Below are 21,041 nucleotides of genomic sequence, written 5' to 3'. Positions count from 1 at the left end.
ACAGTGAGGGATTGGGAAATACTTACGCTCAGTGGGGAGGTATGGGGTATGAAAGATGAGGTGGTGGTTCTGGGTGTCCTTACACAGGAATCACAAAATGTGGCTACAGCAAATAATTAGGAAGGAAAATAGTTTGTTAGCTTTTCTTCCAAAGGAATTGAAGTTTAAGATTAAAGTAGCCCTATTTCATTTCTAAGAGGCATTGCTAAGACCGTGCGCGCACACGAATATTTTGTGCATGAGTTTACTCTCATAGTCCATAGGTCTCCAGCTTAGTTGGATTGGCCATGCTCAACTGCCCTGTAGTGTACAGGAATGAGCAGGCTGGGTGGATTAGCCAGGGGAAAAGCAGGGTTATAGGGATAGGTTGGGAGGGAAGTGGGTCTGGTTGGGATGCTCTTCAGAGGGTCAGTGTGGACTCAACAGGCCAAATGGCCTGCTTCCACACTGTGGGGATTCAATGATTCTATGACAGAGTTTATTTCTGCCTCTAAAAAGACACGGTTAGCCAAGATGGAATGCTATGAAGATTTGTTAGTCTGACTCTTTGGATGAGAAGAATTTCCTCTGAAGAGTAATCATGTAGAATAGGCTCACATTCCCTGGAGTTCTGAGGAATGAAAGGACAAATGTTTACAAAATGTAAAAAAAAAGGTCACAGTCTTAGACTAAAAGGTTGGCCATTAAGGATGGAGAGGAGGAAAACCATTCCGTTCAAAATTGAGATTCTTTAGAATTCTGCACTCCATACAGCAATGGACACATATTCAAAACAAAGACTGACAGATTTTGAGCATGAAGATAATTAAGGGATAAGGGAATTATGTGAGGATGTGAAATTAAGGTAGAAGACCAGACTTGTATTGGAACGTAGAATAACTCAGACAGTTGTATGGTCTACTCACTGTTCTATTCTTTATTTCTTCTAAATGAGGAACAGAACCGGTTGAAGCTGCCGTCATCCAAAGTTCACAGATATGGACTTCCAGCAAAAGAATCATTGGGTAACCATCGTGAGCAGAAACGTTTATCCATATTCTCCCTCTTACTCTAACTGAGACTAGCTAAAGGTAGAGTGTGGATCAAAATGCAAGCTTATTTTAAAATCTGCATGGCTCAGCTATTAAATGAATAAACTCGCTGAAAGCTGAAAACTAATCACAAAGTATACATTTTAACATCCACTGCAAAAAGGAAGAATCCTATTTAACTATCAGCTATATTTTGAAGGGAGGCATTCTCCTATTAATAAAGACCATGCCTTCTATATATTAATGAAGTGTGAAGTAAATCCTAAATCATAAAATTGTTAAGAATCTAAAATGAAATGATGGATTTGGATATACTGCTGCTTAACCAATTATTTAATAATGGCAATTATACTCACCATTGAAACTGGTTCCATTGGGTCTTGTTTGCCAGGCAAACGGTCAAACATAAGCATTTTGAGTGAGTTACAACCCCAGAAGAGGTAGGTTTTCTGCCTGTAAAAAGAAAAGGGAAGATCTTGAACATGCATTAGTAACTCATTCAGTGCATACACATAAAAATCACAAAGAAAATTACGGAGCTATGGACACACGCCATAGCATCTGACATGGGACTTCCAGATGGAAATAGGGAAGCATCAAGCAGTATTGTCTTCTTCCTGAAGGGCTATACAGTAGGTTCTTTCTCACAAACTATGTAAAACATCCCTGCAGAGAGTATGATAGATTGGTGCTAATGTGAGCACACTCCTGTTGGTTTTCATCAGAGTGACAACAGCAACTCAGCACAACACAATACCCATGACAAGATGGGCCAGCTGCTGAGGCTTGACGTCTTCCTGTGTCTGTGTCAACCTTAAATCTCTCAGCAGTATGCCCCATTTTAAAACTTACATGAATGGACTTTGAAAGATTCAAAATCAAGCCCAATAAACTATATTTCTATGAAAGCTGTTGCAAGAATTGTCTAATTTATAAGTTGTGAGCATTACTGGGTCTGCACCTAGATATTGTTCAGGTCTTGTGCATTTGGACATGGTCTGTTTCAGTATCTGAATATTCACAAAGGGTGCTGAACATGTTATAATCATTGCTGATCTAACAACGAAGGGAAGATCACTGATGAAGCAGCTGCAGGTGGGCCTAGGACATCAATATCCTAGAATTTTGAAGATTTACCTCCAAGAACAAGAAATACTTTCCTTTGTACTAGGTACAACTCCAACCAGTGATGAATTTTCCTTCCGATTTCCAGTGACTTCAGTTTTTCTAGAGTTCTTCGACCTTACACAAATGCAGCTTTGATGTCAAGGGCTGTCTCTCTCCTCTCACCTCTGGAATGGAGTTCTTTTGTCCATATTTGAACCAAGGCTGTAATGAGGTCAGGAGCTGAGTGGCCCTGGTGGAACCCAAACTGGGTGTCACAGGGAAGGTGCTGCTTGATAGCATTGTTTGTGACATCTTGCATCACATTACTGATGAACGAGAGTTGACTGATGGGGTGGTGACTGGCCAGGTTAGATTTGTCCTTTTTTTTGTGGAAAGGACATATCTAGGCAATTTCCTGCATTATTGGGCTGATGCCGGTGTTGCAGTCGTATGGAGAAAGCTTGCTAAGGTGGCAAATTATGGAGGACATGTCTTCAGGATTATTATTGAAATTTTATCAGGGCCCTCAGGCTTTGCAATATCTTGTGGCTTCAGCGATTTCTTGATATGGCAGAGTCTATCAAAATCGGCTGAAACCAGGTATCTGGGATGCTGGGGGCCTCAGGAGAAGATTACAGTGCTTGTTTCTCAAAGTAAAATATTTACATTAAAATTGTTTGTCCTATTATTCTAATATGTAAATTATTCTGCATTTTTGCGAGACAATTTGACCCAAAGCAACTGAAAGGAACTTCACTTAAGACATAACTTAATGCAAGCACGAGGCTATACTTAATTTACGAACACTATTATTTCAAACAGCATCCATAAATTACTTCATCAACATATACTTGAATAAAGGATGCACTAAAAGTTTAAAGAAGTTAAAATCACCATAGTTCTACTAAACCATATGGCCACTCACTCATTACAGAAACAACCGGTGGTTGTATAACCCGAGGGTCACTGCGCCTCAGACGAAGACACATGCGAAAAATACACGACACAATGGAAAAATGTAGTCTTTCAGGAATTTTTGACAAAACAATGTGTAAATTACCTAACTGCAATACAAAACAAATGCAAGGTGAACAAGCTTCATTCAAAACTTATGACCACACATTTCCATGTAATTACAAACATATGTTACAGCAATTATGAGCATTAACAATAATTGCGAACAAGGCATGGCAGGGTGAGTACCCCTGGCTGCTGAGTGTAAAATCGAGGTTATAATCTCAAAATTTGAGGTAGGCCATTTAAAGACTGAATCTTTGGAATTCTCTACCCCAGAAGGCTGAAGAAGCTCCGAGATTGAGCATATTCAAAGATAGAAATTCATCAATTTCTGGAGAGTAATTACATAAAGGAGTTGGTGGATAGCGCTGGAATGTGAAATGAGATCATAATCAGCGAAGAACTAATTGAGTGGCAAAGCAGATTTGATGGACTCAATGGCCTACTTTATATTCCTATGTAAAAATACAGAATGAGTGACTTGTGCAAGATATGCATGGTCCTTTTGAAGTGCACAACATCCCAAATAACACAATTTTCTCAAACAATTTCTCCTCAAGGTATTGTGAAGCTGGATGAACACAGCAGGCCAAGCAGCATCTCAGGAGCACAAAAGCTGACGTTTTGGGCCTAGACCCTTCATCATCCCTCTGATGAAGGGTCTAGGCCCGAAACACCAGCTTTTGTGCTCCTGAGATGCTGCTTGGCCTGCTGTGTTCATCCAGCTTCACACTTTGTTATCTTGGATTCTCCAGCATTTGTAGTTCCCATTATCTCTCTCCTCAAGGTAGTGCCTACATTAATAAAAGTGACCTGCTTTCTTTTCAGAACTGCTGAAGATGCAGATCTTCCTTATTTCAAAATTCAGGTCCAAGGCTGAAAACACTTCTTTCCTCTTCTAATTTTGCAAAAGGCTTCCATTTGGTCTTCACAATCAGCAAAGACTGCAAAAGTTGAGCTTGGGAAAAGTGGGTGCTGACATTATTGATTGCTGCAGGACTTCTCAAGGAAGTAAATTTTTGCATATTTTACCCTTCATTTATTTTCTAACAATTAAACTGTTCATCCAATGGTTGAACAATTATTTCCTGTCACTGCACAGTTTAACTGGGTGTACTGAAGAACTGAATAGCAGAAATCTCAGGAAAATCTTGTGTTAAAAGTTCAGCTGAATTGATCAGTTGCTGCTACACACCGTCATTAGGTCGGCCACTAACTCATTTAGAATTGGCTAACTCAATATGCCGAGGCCAGGAGGAGGGCAGCAATGACTTCCTGTTCACTGTATCCCATTCACTTGCCTGACAACTTCACAGATGGAAAATAGATCTATTGTATTAGTTCTAGACATTCTAAAACTGCCATCTGACCAATGATATAACATCCATACTAATTAGAAGAAGCAGTTGATACCTTTGTAATGTGTTCTCTTCTGTCTATTTCCTTTTATGCTTTCCCATGTTGCATAATGCTTCCTGTGAAAATGGACAGGCCTCTCTCACATCGTTTGTAACTGGTAGAGGGGCAGTGCTAAGCTTCTGTTCACTTTTTTGCGAATGTAACTTTACACAAATGAATGTACCACAGAGTGTATCTTCCACCACTGTTTTGTTCAGCCAGGATGGATAGTCTAACCAACAACTGAGAACAACTGGTTACATGAATAACTAAAGGAAGGGGGTGTTGGCCTATCAGAAGTCGCATTTGTTATGGCAGAAGTGTGGTATGACTGGTCCACTCACCCACCCAAGCTCAGGGGGAGGAATTATCCTCTCAGGAATAGAAGTGACGATCTTTCAAGGGCATCAACAAAACATTTTTAATTATCACCCATTCCATAAGAAAAAGCAGCAAATATAATCTCTTGGCACGTCTCCGAGGCAGCTGTGAGAATTGTACTTGCTACACCCTGATTGGGTTAATATTTAATTCTAAATGAAAGAGTTGTGAGAAAAAACAAAATCAAATCTAAAGGAAGGAAAGGAACTTTCATTGGTATAGCACCACTCACAACCTCAGGACACTCCAAATTAGTCTACACCAACAATGTATTTTTTGAAATGTCGCTCCTATTGTATTTTAGGTAATGCAGGAACCATATTGTCTGTTAATTAGCAATCAGTTAGTTTGCTTTTGGGATGTTGGTTGAGGAACAAATATTGGTCATATCATGTAGGGAGCTCCCTAACATTCTGCATGTGAATAACACAGTGTGACATCGGAAAGGTAGGTTACAGTTGGAACACAGCACTTACTTAGTAATGTACAAATACTGTGGAACTCATTTGTCTTGCAATATCACCACTGATCCCATTTGCCTTCAACAACAGTGCAGGAGAAGCAAAGATTCACCTTAGCAGTCTGCACTTCATGGACTTTTTCCATTCCTAGTAAAGACATTGGTAGAAAATACCAGTTGGCCATTTTTCTTCTCCAGCAGCAGTCAGCTGGCTGGTCAACCTGTAATAATATTTTCCCCTTGCTGGCACTTTGACCCAGAAGCAGAAGTGAAAGTTGCAACTCTGTAACTTGTGCCAGATGATGTGCTATATCCCATAGGACTAGTACGTTGAGAATACAACAGAACAACTTCTGCTGAAAAAGAGTTCTTTACAGCACATGGGCATACAAACTTTGAATGGATCTGCTGCACGGTTTCACTGTTGGAATCCTGCGTAGCCTGAAAGCACCAGTAAGAAGACTATTTTGTGACAAGCAGAATGGTAAAATATAAATGATCCACATAAAGACTGACATATACTGAACCAGTTATAAATGCCATAAACAGCAAACGGCATATAGCACTTTCTACATAACATTCTAAGGAGACATGAACGTGCTTTTAACAAATCTGAAACAAAAAATTGAAGATATGCTGTAGAACTTTAGGTAACGAAATGTGAAAATGCTCATCTGGAGTTTCCCTCTCCATTACTTTGACAAAGACATGAACTGACATAAATAAAACCTTAAACCATTTGTTAAATTAACGGGCAAACAAATGTGTTAGTGTTTGCTGTGATTTTCACACAAATTCACTTCTCATATTATCAAGTTACAGCCAAAGTTTCCGACCTCAGACTGTTGGGATAGACGGAACGCCGAATCCAAACAATGGGGTAAATTCTCCATACAGGATTCAAAGGAAATATCAATGTTTCAACAACAGACAATTTAAAATACCGCGAACAGATCATGATCCATTGCAAACTGAGGACGTGGACATTAACTTAAAGGATTTACATGCTGTAAGACAGAGTGAGTAGTGTTATGAAGGACATTGAAGGCTCGTTGGAAAAATGTCAGTTGGCACTCCTTTCGTTTGCCACCCACCTATTCCAGGAATCCATATCACATTGTCAGCTAGATAACAAAACATCGACACTCCGTCTATTTGCTCGATTAATATTTTGCCTTGACATAACCGTTTGTCGCTAAACCTATTCTCAATCAGGGACACACAAACAGTCCTATAATTCACAGTAAGTCAATACTGGAAATGTACGAAGAATAAAAAATATAACTCAGTTAAACAACACATTATTTTTCATCTTGCATTTCTTTTCATCCATAAAATTGAGATACAGTCACATCTTGTCACATATAATTACCATGCTTGGTACATTCCCATGATTTTCCATTCACTAACTAGATATGGAAAAATGGAAAACATCCCGATGTTTGCTTCTGGCAGGAAAAGACCATGTTAGAAGCAGTTTTGGGAAATGAAGTAAAGTAAGTTTTGCCAAAGTACAACTGGGTAACAAATAACTATGGAACTAGAGTTGATTATAGGGTATAAACCAAAATGTAATGTCAGTGGTGCTGAAAAAGCAGGAAATTGGCCAAGAAGAATCAGCAGCACATTTTACACAGTGCCTATTTCTTTTCCATTGAAGTCAATGGAGAAATAATCCAACATTGTGTGAACAAACATTCAAAATAGGAGCAAAAATAGATCATTCTGCCCCTTCAGCCTGCTATGCCATTCAGCATATAAAGATCATAGCTAGTATGTTTGTGTTCTGTATTCCATATTCCCAGCTACCCAGTAACCCTAACCCCCTGCCTTAGAAATACCTGTCTACCACTATCGTAAAAATATTCCATGACGCTGTTCCCACATCCTTCTGAAGATGTTGTTCACCACTATTCCTTGCTTTCACAAATTTCAGCCCAAAGTGTGGGTTGTAGATATGCATGTTAGAAGGTGCAAATATTAAGTTACAAAATTTATTTGGAAATGAAATAATAGTTGAGCTATTTAAGATTCTGGTTCTATAAACATGACAATATAAACTTATTTTGTGATGGCCTTCCAATTAACTGAACATAGAACCTTCCATTACATTTCTGGAAGGTTCTTCGAATTCGATATGGCTTTCGTCTCAATGCTTAAGCTAACCACATATAAATTTCCTTGAAATAAGTAAGCATTCAGTGCTTATGTCTCCCTGAATAAATAGATACCTTGCTTGGTGCAGAGAAGTTTTAGACAACTCTAATGTAGAACCATACAAAATACAAATAATTGCGGCTCATTGGTGTGTTTGTGTAAATAGAAACATGTACGATAATCAGTCATTCAAGAATTTTGAGTTCTTCACTCATGGCTGTGCAATTTTCTGTTAAAGCTTTGGCCAGGGAAAGTAAAATAGCAACCACTTCGCACCAACTACTTTCAGAAAATAATCTGGCAAACCAGTTGTCTGTCTTATATTTATTTACAGCAGTTTTGCTTGAGAAATCACACTACTTTCAGAGGTGCAATGTGTACAGTGATCTGTACATGACAGGAAGCGAATTTTCATCCTCAGGTTGCAAAACATGGCTCTGCCTTTTCACATCTCAAATTGTCCAACTTTACCTGTCATTATCATCAATTTGACAAGAGGTAGGTTCAGAGCGTAGATTGCGGCACATGTGAGGTATCAAACAGCACAGATCAGTTCAGAGCTAGCGATGGCTTGAGATCCTTTCATTAGCCTTGCAATAATTAGGTCAGCAAACCCGTGTCAGTAACAGAGAGCAACATCACCCCTCATGAGTTTTGCATGATACGAACTACATTGACATCAGAAGGCAAACAACATTCTTATGCTGACTCGTGACAGCATTTGGTAATGTTCTGGGGACCCAGGTTTGAATCCCTCCATAACTGATGGTAGAATTCGAATTTAATTTTAAAAAAAAAAGGTAGAATTAAGCATCTAATGATGGCCATGAAACCATTGTCGGCAAAACCTATCTGGTTTACTAATGTTCTTAAGGGAGGGAAACTGGTATCCTTACTTGGTCTGGCCTACATGTGACTTCAGACCTGCAGCAATGTAGGTGACTTTTAACTGCCGTCTGGGCAATTAGGGATGGACAATAAATGCTGGCCTAGCCAGCTACTCCCACGTCCAGTAAATGAGTTAAAATAAACCTGTCTCCTCCTAGCTTATTCCTGATTGATTCACACTCGGAGCATCCAGGAGTACCAGGAAGGATCATTCCCCAGAGATCCTCTTGCACCAGGTTGAGACTCACATGAACATCCTGTTTGCAATGGGGCCCAAGCTACCTTGCAGTCTGGTTGGGATCAGCAGGTTGGCCAGTGTATTGGGACAGCACCAAGAAACATGACAAGCACCTTAAGCGACCTGGATTTTGCACTATATGTATTGGCCTCTTGTGTACACAATGCACGTGACACTATGCAGTGCCACAGTAGCAAGTATCTTTGGCCAAGTGAAACGATTTATGCTCACATGAATGGAGAAAAGTGGTGGAGGAGACATGGGAGACACTTTCGAGTTATTGTCAAATACAGTACTTAGATGATCCTACGCTTCACCCTTTCCATCTTTGTCTTTCAGGAACTGCTGAGGACTGAGGTGAGGTGTGGGCCCAAATGCCGAAGGACATCAGAGCTTGAGGAGACAACAAGGGTCATCTCAAAAATGCCTGCCATGGAATAGGTGGTTGCAGGCCAGTTCTCCATCACTGGTGCACCAGGTCTTTTTCACAATTTGGCAGATGATGTATATGTTTATCCTGTTTGCTAAATGCATGGGCCCTCCCCACAAAAATATCGCAGGCTGATGTGCGTTTTGCACAGGAGGTACAGAAGACATCAAAAAAGCAACACGGTTTCAGGAATGCAGAGGAAAATGGATTTCCTCTGGGGAAAAGAAATCTAGTTCAGCCTTTCACAAAACAAATGCCCCTCCTCAGGCAGATGAAAATTTGGCCAGTACGACAGTACTTCAATTTAGCCATCAGATTTAATTGTCAAATTAATCCAGCTTGCTGTTTTCTCTTTACAGCTTTCAAATACTCATTCATGAGATTTTAAATTTTTTTGTGCAGTAATAGCTGCATGTTTTTTTTAAAAAAGAACTGTAGCTCCTTTAGCAAACTTTTTTCCAAATCCAAGCGATATAGTCCATGTGTGCTTTATGACCACAAGTGATATTCACATTTATTCCCAAAACCAAGTCTGGCAATAATCCTGTTATATAAATGGGGGACTATTGATGCCCCCGGCAGCAGACAGACTCATCTCAAAGAAATGGTTTCATCCAGGCTGCAGACAAATACAAATCCCCACCACTGCTGGTGCTGCCTGCTGAGGGGCACATTCTGTTCTGGCTGAACTCTCAGCTTGCAGGCCAGCAACAAATTTCTGTTACTACTTTCTGTACCAACATGATTTTAGATATTAGAGAAGGGCCATAGCCAGTATGTAACAAAAAAAAATTAGAGCACTACTTGATAACAAATGTGGTAGTGCACGATTGCAGGAAAAACAATTTAGGGCAACTTACATGGTCACACACTTGGAGATAAATCTGTAGGACATGAGAGAGCCTGGTTAAATTGGCTCTAAGTTAACAGAAGGGTAAGTTTACACATCAAATATACACAGAGTAGAAATAAGAAGAGTTCAAAATGAAAAGAGAAAAGTCAAAAGTTTAGTCTTTTTTTATTATCTTTGTAACATTTAGTCTTGATGGTTGGTGTATTCTTAGGTTTATTCTCATTACCTCTTCATACCATTCTCCGACTCTCATTTCCTATATTACTTTTTCCCCTCTTACCTGGTCTCTCCTCCTTGATTGACCCCATCTTTGCACTTTTGATCCTTTACTGCCCTGGTTTAAACCACCAGCTCCCCCAAATTCCCAGGGTATGCAGTTTGCCAGAGAACAGACTTCATTGTGGTTCAGGTGTGGACAATGCCAGTACATTCCTGGTCTGGGTTCCAGATGCCCTCAAAAACAGAACTCATGTTTTCCACACCAGTTTTTGAGCTTTGTGTTCATTCTTTTTAATTTTATGCACTTGACACCCATGTAGATGCAGCTTGGGTAATAATCCAGAGATTATAACTTCAAAAGGTTCTGCTTTACAATTTAGAGCCTAGCACCTCATTCTTCCTTTGAGGAACCTCTTAACTATTCTATACCTATGTTGTTGGTGCATCCATGGAACATGGCCATTGGATCCTACCTCAGCCACCGCAAGTTCCTTACAGGCCCTGAGCAGATGTCCCGACCATGGCACCAGGCAGACAGCACAACCATCAGGTGAGAACGATGTCAACTCTTACCTGTATTATGACTACTATTAATATGTTTCTGTTACTCCCCTCACTTGAATGGCTACCTGTCACATAGTCAGATTGCTCAGCCAACCTGCAGCCTCTGTTTTTAGATAAACAGATTGAAAAGATACACAAGCCTACTGGGCAGTCACAGAGATGGCCACTCCTGCCTTCTAAGATCCCTGACCTGCTTCGTTCACAGTCACACCCACATCTCCCTGACCACTGGCACTCTCAGAAGCCTCTATCATAAGTTGTGAGGCTGCCTCCTGATAAAAAAAATTCCAGGTAACCTTAATGCATCACAGTGATGGTAGTTCAGTTTCTAACTCAAGCCGTGAGCCAAAGCTACCCACACTTTAAATACTCAGCACAAATGTGTTTGGCCTGGATCACAGTGGCGTCCAGGAGCTCCCACATTCAGCAACCTTCATACATTACCTATTGGGCCATCCTTAATGAGTTTTAATTAATGTTCTTCACTTACCTATGCTGCCTTTGATATATTTCATGAACTTTATCACCAATGCGTATACAGTACTATACTAAAGTCTTAGAAAAGAAAATACCATGAACATTCACCAAACAGCTAACTCCTTTTTCTGCAATAGGACAAAATCCAATTCCAATCAACTTCTTGCTCTGTCTTTGGCTGTAGGCCATTTCCGGGATTTTTCTCTTCCCTGTTACTTTGAACCTAGAGGGCTGGACAATGCACAAAGACGTTTGCATGAATCAGAGAAGCTTAGGTAGGACAGGGATAAGGATGATATTATCTTCACTGCAGATTACATGCATATCTCAAACATCCTTCTAAACAGCCCTAATAAAACTTGGTCTACGATATCAAACTATAAGATTATAAAGCAGCCCATGCTATAAATTTATTACTTCGTAAGATTTCTCTCATCTGATTCCTGAGTTACTTTTCCTTAACAGGTAAAACACATTTTGATATATTTGCCCTCCAGTATTAGTTTTTAGCAGTAATCCATGATAAACACTATCTAACATACATGAACAAGGAGATGATGCCCATGTTTCACTGTGTTAAACAGAAGGAGATTTAACAAATGACCTCTAAAATATTTGCATAGGGCGGAGGGTTTTACAATTTCAATATCATTTGCATGGCGACAGAAGATGACAGATATCATCAAGCCAAAACCTCAGGCGATATATTCAAAATGAAGTTTCAAAACATTAGAAGACAATAGGTGTGGTTGTAATCAAGTTACTCTCAAATGCAAAAATAATTAAGATCAAAACTGACCTTATATTGTGCTAAGTTTTATGCAGATCAACCACAATATTTAAAGTCCATTTAATAGGCACAAAAACAGAGATAGACAGGAGCCCAGTTCAGTTTGAAGAAGTTCTCACGCTGCCTTTCTCCTTCAATGTGGTCGATGATGGAGATTCAGAAAAGCTGTGGTAAAGAGCTGCACAGCATCTTGTACAACATACTCTGGTGCATTATATAAATCAGAAAAAACTGAAGCTAATCTTCTAAATGATGTTTTTTTTAGCTATTCACTGTTCATACTCTTGACATTAGGGCTGCAGTCTATTTGAATTGCTAAAAATGTGAAAGGTCGTTTAATAGCAGGTTGGATCCAAGTCTGGAATTTTGTCTTTTCCTTCCCCATTGTTTTATATTGCTATTTCCAAAAGGTAAATTCTTATTCACTGCATTTTGAAGTCTGATAGGTACAAAGTCCACACAAACTCTGACATACTATAGATATTTTGATAGGATCAGGTCATACCTGATAACAAATGCTGAAGTAAGGTGGGAGGAGACTCAAATGGGGCTTAAAATCCAGCAGAGACATGGGGGGCCAAATGGTTGGTCTTGGTGCTCGAAAATGTTTTGTTCTGGTTAAGGATTTTGTTTATAAAAATTACATCATTAGCCTTCATGATACAAGCAGTTAGCTAATCACTTGTACTGCTGTTTGGGAACCTTGCCTGACACCAGTATGAACTCAAGTTCTCAGTGTGGCGTCAGTGTGGAGTATTCCCAAACCAGCACAGGATGGTCAGATGTGGGCTGATGTTCCTTCCATCCTAGAACATTTTTCAATCTCAGCCCCAGTAATGCCTAGCCCATTGTGTGGAATGACCATTTGCATACTTTTACCTATTCTTTCACTGCAATATTGCCTTTTTGACCCAAACCCATGTCAGTGTACTGGTAATGCACCATTCACATGCAGTTGATGCAAATGACAAAATTATAAGCATGGAAATCACATGACCATGAAAGATTCTCAATACCTAACTGCAACGTTTGAATAAATTTATGGACAATTCCTAGGTTATATGCCACTTCCTTGATTAGTGTAAGTTTGCACACAAAATCGCTGATCTAAAAGCTCCCGTCAGCACTTTGGATCAGACTATGCTTGTTTTGTTGTTCATTACCAAAAACAATCTCAGAATTTATTGTTCATTTCTCCCTTGGGATTGTGACAGTGATCCGCCTTCTTAAACTACAGCAATCCATATTGTGAAGGTACATCCATAGCGCTGTTAAGAAAGCAATTCCCTGACCCTGACTCAGTAAAACTGAAGGAGTAGCAATATAGGGGAGGCAATATTTGCTGATACTGATGAATGTAGGCAACTTCACATGCACACTCTTCGGTTCCAAGCACTATATCATCACGTAGACTTTACACGTGACGTCATGGGCAAATATATTACTGAATATGTGCAAGGAAGTAAGCATAATTTTGAAGTGGGGAGAAGGATGCTGGGCATGCGACAGGGATAGTGGGATATTTCTGGAATGAGAAGGGAAGGATAGCCCAAAAGCCAAGGACTGGGGTGGGGAAACAGGGGAGGTACACCAACAAGGAAGGCCCAGGAGCTTGGAGACCATCCTCCCTCTGTCAACCTTCCACACTCTCCCTGGGTCCCAGGCCCTCCTTGTCATCCCCAACTTACCGTCCAAACCCCAAACCCGTCTATCAATGATGTGCCTGTGTGACAGCTGCACTTGGCCTTTCAGTCAGTAGAGGTCATAGAATTGGGAAGAAAGGAGCCACAGCAAGTTGCTGCAGTGCACTTTATACTGGTACATGAAGAAGCCACAATGTGCCACTAGTGAAGAAAGTGAATCCTGAAGATAAGCATTGAAGTACATTTTTAACCAAGTTGTTTCAGCAGTGCTATAACAGTGGCACTTACTAGACAATGTAGAACTGCTTTTCCAAAAACTTACTGTATTCATACAATTAATAAAAGTACATTACACAACAAAGTACAAAACAAATCAGTTTGTTTTTAATATGGTTTGTCACTGACTACATTTGTATTTGTGGTTAATGTATAGAACAGTAATTACATATCAACGCTGCTCTTCTGTTTTCACCCCCTCAGTGTCCTACAGCAGGAAGGCCTGAGATGGGGCATTTGGTTCTTTATGGAGCTGCTCCAAGCTTTAATGTTTCTCTCAGCAAGTAGTCGTGAATCTTAGAATGTGCTGAACTGAGTTATGTCCTGTCCACAGAAAACAGGATAGATGGAATCCCAATAAATCCTTCTGCCGCCTTCGCCTCCACGCCTACTATTTTAATCCTCACACCCGTCTGCTCACAATCAAAGTGATCAGAGGTCTCACTGACAGTGTATCAAGTTACACTTGTTCAGCAGTAAACTGCTAACTAATGCCAATTTTCCTAGAGCTCCTCTGTGCCACACTCAGTCAAATGTTGCCTTGATGTCAAGAGTAGTCACCCTCATTTCATTGCTGGAATTCAGCTCTTTTGTCAATATTTGTCTACAATTGACTGGCGGGACTCCTTCTGCATAGCAATGTTTCTGCGATTCTGTTTGGACCTGGCTTGCAGCGTGGTCTGAAGCCAAGTGGCCATTGTGGAACTCAAACTGAGCACCAATGACAAGGTCATTATTGAGTGCCGCTTGATAGTACATGGTAGTGCAGATGACATCTTCCACTGTTTTGCTGATAACTGAGAGAAAATGGATAGGGTTGCAGTTAGCTTGATTTGATTTGTCCTGATTTTTGTGGGTAGGACATCTGAGGCAATTTATCACATTATTGGGAGGATGCTAATGTGGTAGCTGCACTGAAACAGATTGGCTTGGGACATGGCTAGTTCTGGAACACAAGTATTTAGCATAGGAGTTGGGTAATTGTAAGTCCCCATTGTTTTTGCTGTATCCGCTGCACACAGCCATAGTTTGATATCAGGCGGAATGAACTAAATTGGCTAAAGACTGGACTCCACCAATGAGAACGGGATTTTAACGGAATCTTCACTGGTAGTTCTTTAATTATCCATTGCCATTCACAATTGGATGCGGTAAGAATGCACATCATTGTTATCTGTCCACTGTACCGTTTCCTTCTCTTTCCAGAAGAAATTTCTTGGACCCCCGATTTGCCCCACCTTGATAACTGCCTCTCTTTAAGGATGCCTTTCAGCACCTTTGGCAAATTCATTGTGAAGTTTTGTGAATGCTGTCCATTGTCACAGTTGACATGTACATGACAATTAAAGAGACAGCAATACCTCAAATACTGTGCCTTTGAATCATTTCAGGAAGCTTAGAAGCATCTGTGCTACATTAACTAGGGAGTTGTCGAGTAGTACACCAAAGTGGCTGACAATTTCTGACAAGCAACTTTTTCCAAAAACTGTGGGGGCATCTGGCAACGTTTGAAAATCCAGTCTTTGTTTCCTCTGTTGTTTGTTGTAATATTTTTGGCATTGACATTCCACCATTGTTATAATCCATTCCACAGCCAATTGCGCAAATAGGAGACATTGGCAATTAAAAATTGCACATTAGTGATTATGGCCATAAAAAATAGCAACACGAGTAAGTTGTTTGGCCCCCCTATTCAACAGGATCATGGCTGATCTGACATTCCTCATAGCCACTTTCCTGCTCATTCCCATAACCATTTGATTCCACTACTGATCATGAACGTACACAAAGGACTCAGCCCCCCCACAGATCTCCATGGCAAGGAGTTGCAAAGACTCTCAACTCAGAAGATATTAATTCTCATCTCAGATTTAAATTGGCACCCCTTTATTCTGAGACTGTGTCCTCTGGCCTTAAATTTTCCTATGGATGGAAACATCTTCTCATCATTTAACCTGTTAAGCCCCTTAAGAATCCTTTACGTTTCACCAAGATCACCTCTAATTCTTCTAAATTTCAGAACGTAAGAGTCCCAACCTGAGTAGCTTTTCTGCATAAGACAATCCCTCTATCCCAGGGGTCATTCTAGTGAACCTTCTCTAAACTGCCTCCAATGAAATTATATCTTTCCCCAAATAAGGGGCCCAGAACTGCTCGCAGAACTCTAGATGTGTCTCACCAGCACCTTGTACAAGGTTGTAATGAGGCTTCCCTACTCTTATACTCCAACCCCATGAAATAAGGCCCAACATTCCATTCACCTTCCTGATTACCTGCTGCAATGTGTGTTAGCTTTGTGTTTCATGTACCAGCACCTTCAGGTCCCCTTGTGTTGCAGCTGTCTGCATATTTTTCACCATTTAAATATTATTCACTTCTTTAGTTCTCCCTTTCAAAATAATTATAGAAACATAGGAGTAGGAGTAGGCCATTCAGCCCCTCAAGCCTGCTCTGCCATTCAATAGGATTCTGGCTGATCTTTGGCCCAACTCCATGTGCCTGACCTGGGCCCATATGCTTTGATATTGTTGTTTAATAAAAATTTCTATCTCAGATTTGTATTTAAACAACTGAATTAGCATCAATTGATGATTGAGGACGAAAGTTCCAAACCTCCACTACTCTTTGCATGTAGTACTTCTTTCTACCATTTCTCCTGAATGGCCTGGCCCTAATTCTTCAACCAGCGGAAATAGTTTATCTTTATCTACGCTGTCTTTCCCTATTAATATCCTGATAACTTTGATTAGATCACCCTTAACCTTCTATTTTTTGGAGGAGAATAAAGGCCTAAATTGTCTATCTCTCCTCATTACATAACCTTGGAAGTGCAGGCATCATCCTTGTAAACCTGTATTGAACTCTTCAGGGCCACAACATCCTTCCTAAGGTGTGGTGCACAGATCTGCTCACAGAACGCTAAATGTGGTCTAACCAGGGCTTTGTATAACTGCAGCATAACTGTGCATCCCTTTGGACTTGAAGGCCTGCATTCTAGCAGCCTTTTTGACTATTATCTGTACCTTTTTGTAGCATTTTAAAAGAGAGAAGCATCTGAACCCCTAAACATCATTGGAACATTTTCTGCATTTAACATTGTGGCTCATAAAATATATCTTGATCTATTATTTTTCTGTCTCAAACACGTAACTTCACACTGACTTACACTAAAATACATCTGCCACAACTTTTCCCATTCACCTAATGTATTACCATCCTGTTGTGATTTTATGTTGTTAACACTGTCTACAATGCTACCTAATTCTGGACCATTGGTAAATTTAGATATTTGACTTTTTATGCCATTATCCAAATCGGTAATGAATACTGTGAACAATTGAGGCCCAACACAGATCCCTGCTGGATTCCACGAGTCACCTCCTGCCAATTTAAGGTACTTACCCTTATTCCAACTCTGTTTCCTGCACTCAACTAATTCCCTATTCACATCAGTAATTTGGACTCAATTCCATTAGCTGCCACCTCAGCTAGTGGTCTTTTGTTTGAGATTTTATCAAAGACTTCCATATAAATAGCATCCCCATTGGCCCAACACCTTTGTCACATCTTCAAAAAACTCTGAAGCTTGTCAGACAAATGCAAGACAAGCAATCAAGGCTCAACAGGGAGCAACTTCACACTTTCTCACATTATACACAATTTGCCAAAATACCACCACCTGTCAATATTTCTCTGTCAGCTGTTTGTATCCATCTCAAACCCTGCCTTTCTACCTACTTTTGTGTTGTCTGCAAATTTAGCTACAGTACATTCACCTTCTTTCTCCAAGTAATTAATAGAGATTGTAAGCAGTTGCAGTCCCAGTACTGTTCCTTGTGGAACCCCAGTGGTTGCAGGTTGCCAAATTAAAAAAGATCCCCTTATCCCCATTCACCATTTCCTGTCCATGTGCTAATTCTCTATCCATGCCAACATACTACCTCTAAAATCCTACCTCATGACTTAATGTTTTGTGAAGCACCTGGTTGAAGGGAAGTTCAAATACAACACATCTACAGGTTTCTCTCTATCTACTCTGGTTGAGACTTCCTCTGAAAACTCTAAATTAGTGAAGCACGATTGCTGACTCTACTTGACTAGATTATGATCTTTCTAAACATTCCGCTATTATTTCCTTAATAATTGATTCCAATACTTTTCCCAAAATAGATGATAGGCTAATCGGCCAACAGTAACCTGCTTTTTGCTTCCATCTCTTTTTAATAGGGCTATCACTAGAGCGGTTTTTCTCATCTACTGGTACTTCTCCAGTATTCAATGATTTTTGGATTGATTCACCCTGTAGTTGTGCTTGGGGTAGCATGATTGGTTGATTCAGACCCTGTTATATGTTTTACCCACCTTCACTGTCTGACACCAAGAATGTGACGTGAGAAAAATTACGTTGTACCAAAGTGTCCAGGTACACGCACATGCCAGGATGTTGTGATTAAATTTACTCATTGCCAATCTTACTCAACAGCCAATTAATATATTTATCTTCTGATGTCATCATTCTCCAGTTAGACTGGGTGTGGTATTTTACTTGACACACACATCAATTTGCTAGATCCTGGTCCTCAAAACAATGCTGGCAATAATTAATTAACACAACAAGGACAATTTCTCTTCTATCTTTAAACTCACCTCTACCCAGTATAGAATCTGTCCAACTGCCAATGATGAGGGTTTGTACGAATGTCTTTGTAGAACTTTCTAAGACAACACCATTGCTTGCAAGTGCGTCGCTTTAATGTCTCAGTCATTATTGACTAAACACAAACCAAAGTGGAGCTCTTGAGGCACATATTTGAGCAGCCACTTGACATCAATGGGCAGGGCAAATTCTGAGCTACGGTTGTTCCTAGTTCAGCTTTCCTCAACTGTTGCCGGTGTTAGCTCCCTGTTGTGTAATCTGTAGTATTGTCATGAAAATAATTGGGGGAGGAGTCAGTTGTTACAAGTTAGCACTTTTGACATGAGTCTTTGCGTGATGGAGACAGTCGTGGGGTGAGTCAGTTAGGAAGGTAGAGTGAGGCAAAATGACATTTCTCAGATGCTCAGGACATCAGAAAAATATTATTTCTATGGCATGGAAGTATCCAGATGTCTCTCTACATGGGGTCACAAAAAGATGATTTGGAAGACAAATGGATTGTTGGTCTTTGTTACTTCAACATTCGATTCCCTTTGCAACAAAGTATTAGTACAGTGCATTGTTGAGACCACATCTAAGAGGACTGTCAATGCATTTGGTCTCCTAGTGGTTCAGAGTTTACTGAGAAAGATGGGCTTATCCTCATTGAAGATTGGCAGGCCGAGAGGTGATCTTATTTGAAAATATCCAATTCTAAGACAGCATCACAGGTGCTGGGTATTTGGAAATTGTGGGTGTTGAGTGAATGTTTCTCCAGTGGGGGAATCTGCTATGAGTTTAAAAGTGAGGGATTTCCCATTTAAGATGTACACAGGAAGGAATTTCCTTTCTCTGGGGGGCAAAAATTAGTCTTTGGAATTCTGTTCCAAGGCAAAGGCTGGATTGCTGGACATATTCAAGGCTGGGTTAGATTTTTGGCCAGTGAGGGAGTCAAAGATTATGCAGAAAGTAGAATTAACTCCACAATCACATCAGCCATAATCTTACTGAATGATACTGCAGGCTCAATGAGTCAAATGGCCTACTCATGCTCCTATTTCTTTTGATCTTATGTTTACAGGAATGTAATTAAAAGTAACAATGACATATATTGAGATATAACAGCTTGACCAAAGACGACATTTTCGTAAAACAAAAGGGTGGCTCAGACAGGTGAAGGCATAGCTGGCAATGATGGAGGGATGAAAATCGAGAATGTGCAAGAGGCCAGAATTGGAAGAGTATCAATATCTTGAAGAGTTATAGAGCTGAAGGAGTTTACAGAAACAGCAATGGGTGAACCCAGAGAAGGATTTGAAAACAAGTGTGAGAATTTTAAAATCAAGGCATTGCTAGTCATGAATTCAATGTAGGTCAGCACACAAAGGGATGTGACTGAACAGGGCTTGCTGAGAGTTAAGGGAGAGGCAGCCGAGGTTTTGAATAAGCTCAAGTTTACAAGGGTGGAAGATGGAAGGCTGACTATGGTATCATTCTATAGAAGAAGCTCAAAGTAAAATGTATAAGTCCTTGGTTAAGTGTATTTAAATGATTTGTTTATATACGGATGATTCATTTTCATTGTTTAATGATTAGCAGAATATACAATTACAGAAATAATTGTTATGAAACTTTCATACTTGCTGAGTCACTAACTCCCCAGTGATTTAGGCCAGTTGTTTACATGGCTTTGCTCGGGCTCGTTCAGGTGCAAATTATTCCTGCTTTTTATTATTTGGTAGCAATATATGATCTCAATATCAGCAGTGTTTTTCTTGTGTACAATATCTGCTTTAAATATCAAGAAAAATCAATGCGTACTTTGTATTGGAATCCATAAAATGAAAGGCACTGTATTAAAAGTAGGATTTCCACACTGCCAAACAATACTCATTTGTGCTGCTAATGCTGAACATACCAGTGTCACGAGCTTAAGTGACCTCATAGCTGAGCAACAATAGCAACATGATGTGTCAATGTACGGTGCAGCAACTGACAAAGTCTGTTTTTTTTCCACCACCAGGATCAAAAGTTTACTGTTTACTGTGACTGACCTTTAAAAAAAAGGACAAGTACAAGAAATGGGTCCAGGTTTTCCATTGATCAGTTGTTGAAGCTGCCACAAATGTATTTTAAAACTCAAAAGGAATGAACTGATATTGGGCTGATTTTGTTTCAGCTGAGCATCTGGGAAAAACAGAGTCATTTAAAGAAAGAAAGGCTTGCATTTATATAGCATCTTCCTAATATCAGAAAGTCTCAAAGTACTTCACCGCCTACGGAGTAATGTCTTTTGAAATGTTCTCACTGGCGCAAAATAGAAAAAGCAGAGGCCACCATGCACATAATTGCCATGAGGAGATGTTGGACTGGGGTGGACAAAGTCATGTCAAAAGGGTCTTCACCTGACAAAACAGCAGTGCTTTGAAAGCTTGTAATTTTAAATAAATCTATTGGGACTATAACCTGGTGTCAT

The 21,041-nt window shown here is 40.0% G+C and overlaps 1 protein-coding gene across 4 annotated transcripts in view; it reads right to left on the bottom strand.

The window, feature by feature from the left end:
* Positions 1-21,041, bottom strand: part of LOC125450925 (Krueppel-like factor 3) — an 88,301-nt gene that overhangs the window by 42,064 nt on the left and 25,196 nt on the right. For all 4 annotated transcript variants that reach the window (XM_059647153.1, XM_048527371.2, XM_048527399.2 and 1 more), the window contains one exon: positions 1,388-1,484. In XM_059647153.1, the coding sequence (XP_059503136.1) occupies positions 1,388-1,444 (57 nt within the window). In that variant the 5' untranslated portion in view covers positions 1,445-1,484. The remainder of the gene's footprint in view (positions 1-1,387; positions 1,485-21,041) is intronic.

The sequence above is a fragment of the Stegostoma tigrinum genome, chromosome 1 (genome assembly GCF_030684315.1).
Source record: "Stegostoma tigrinum isolate sSteTig4 chromosome 1, sSteTig4.hap1, whole genome shotgun sequence".
NCBI lineage: Eukaryota > Metazoa > Chordata > Chondrichthyes > Orectolobiformes > Stegostomatidae > Stegostoma > Stegostoma tigrinum.
Note: the sequence above shows the minus strand (reverse complement) of the source record. Positions and strands in the feature narration are given on the sequence as shown.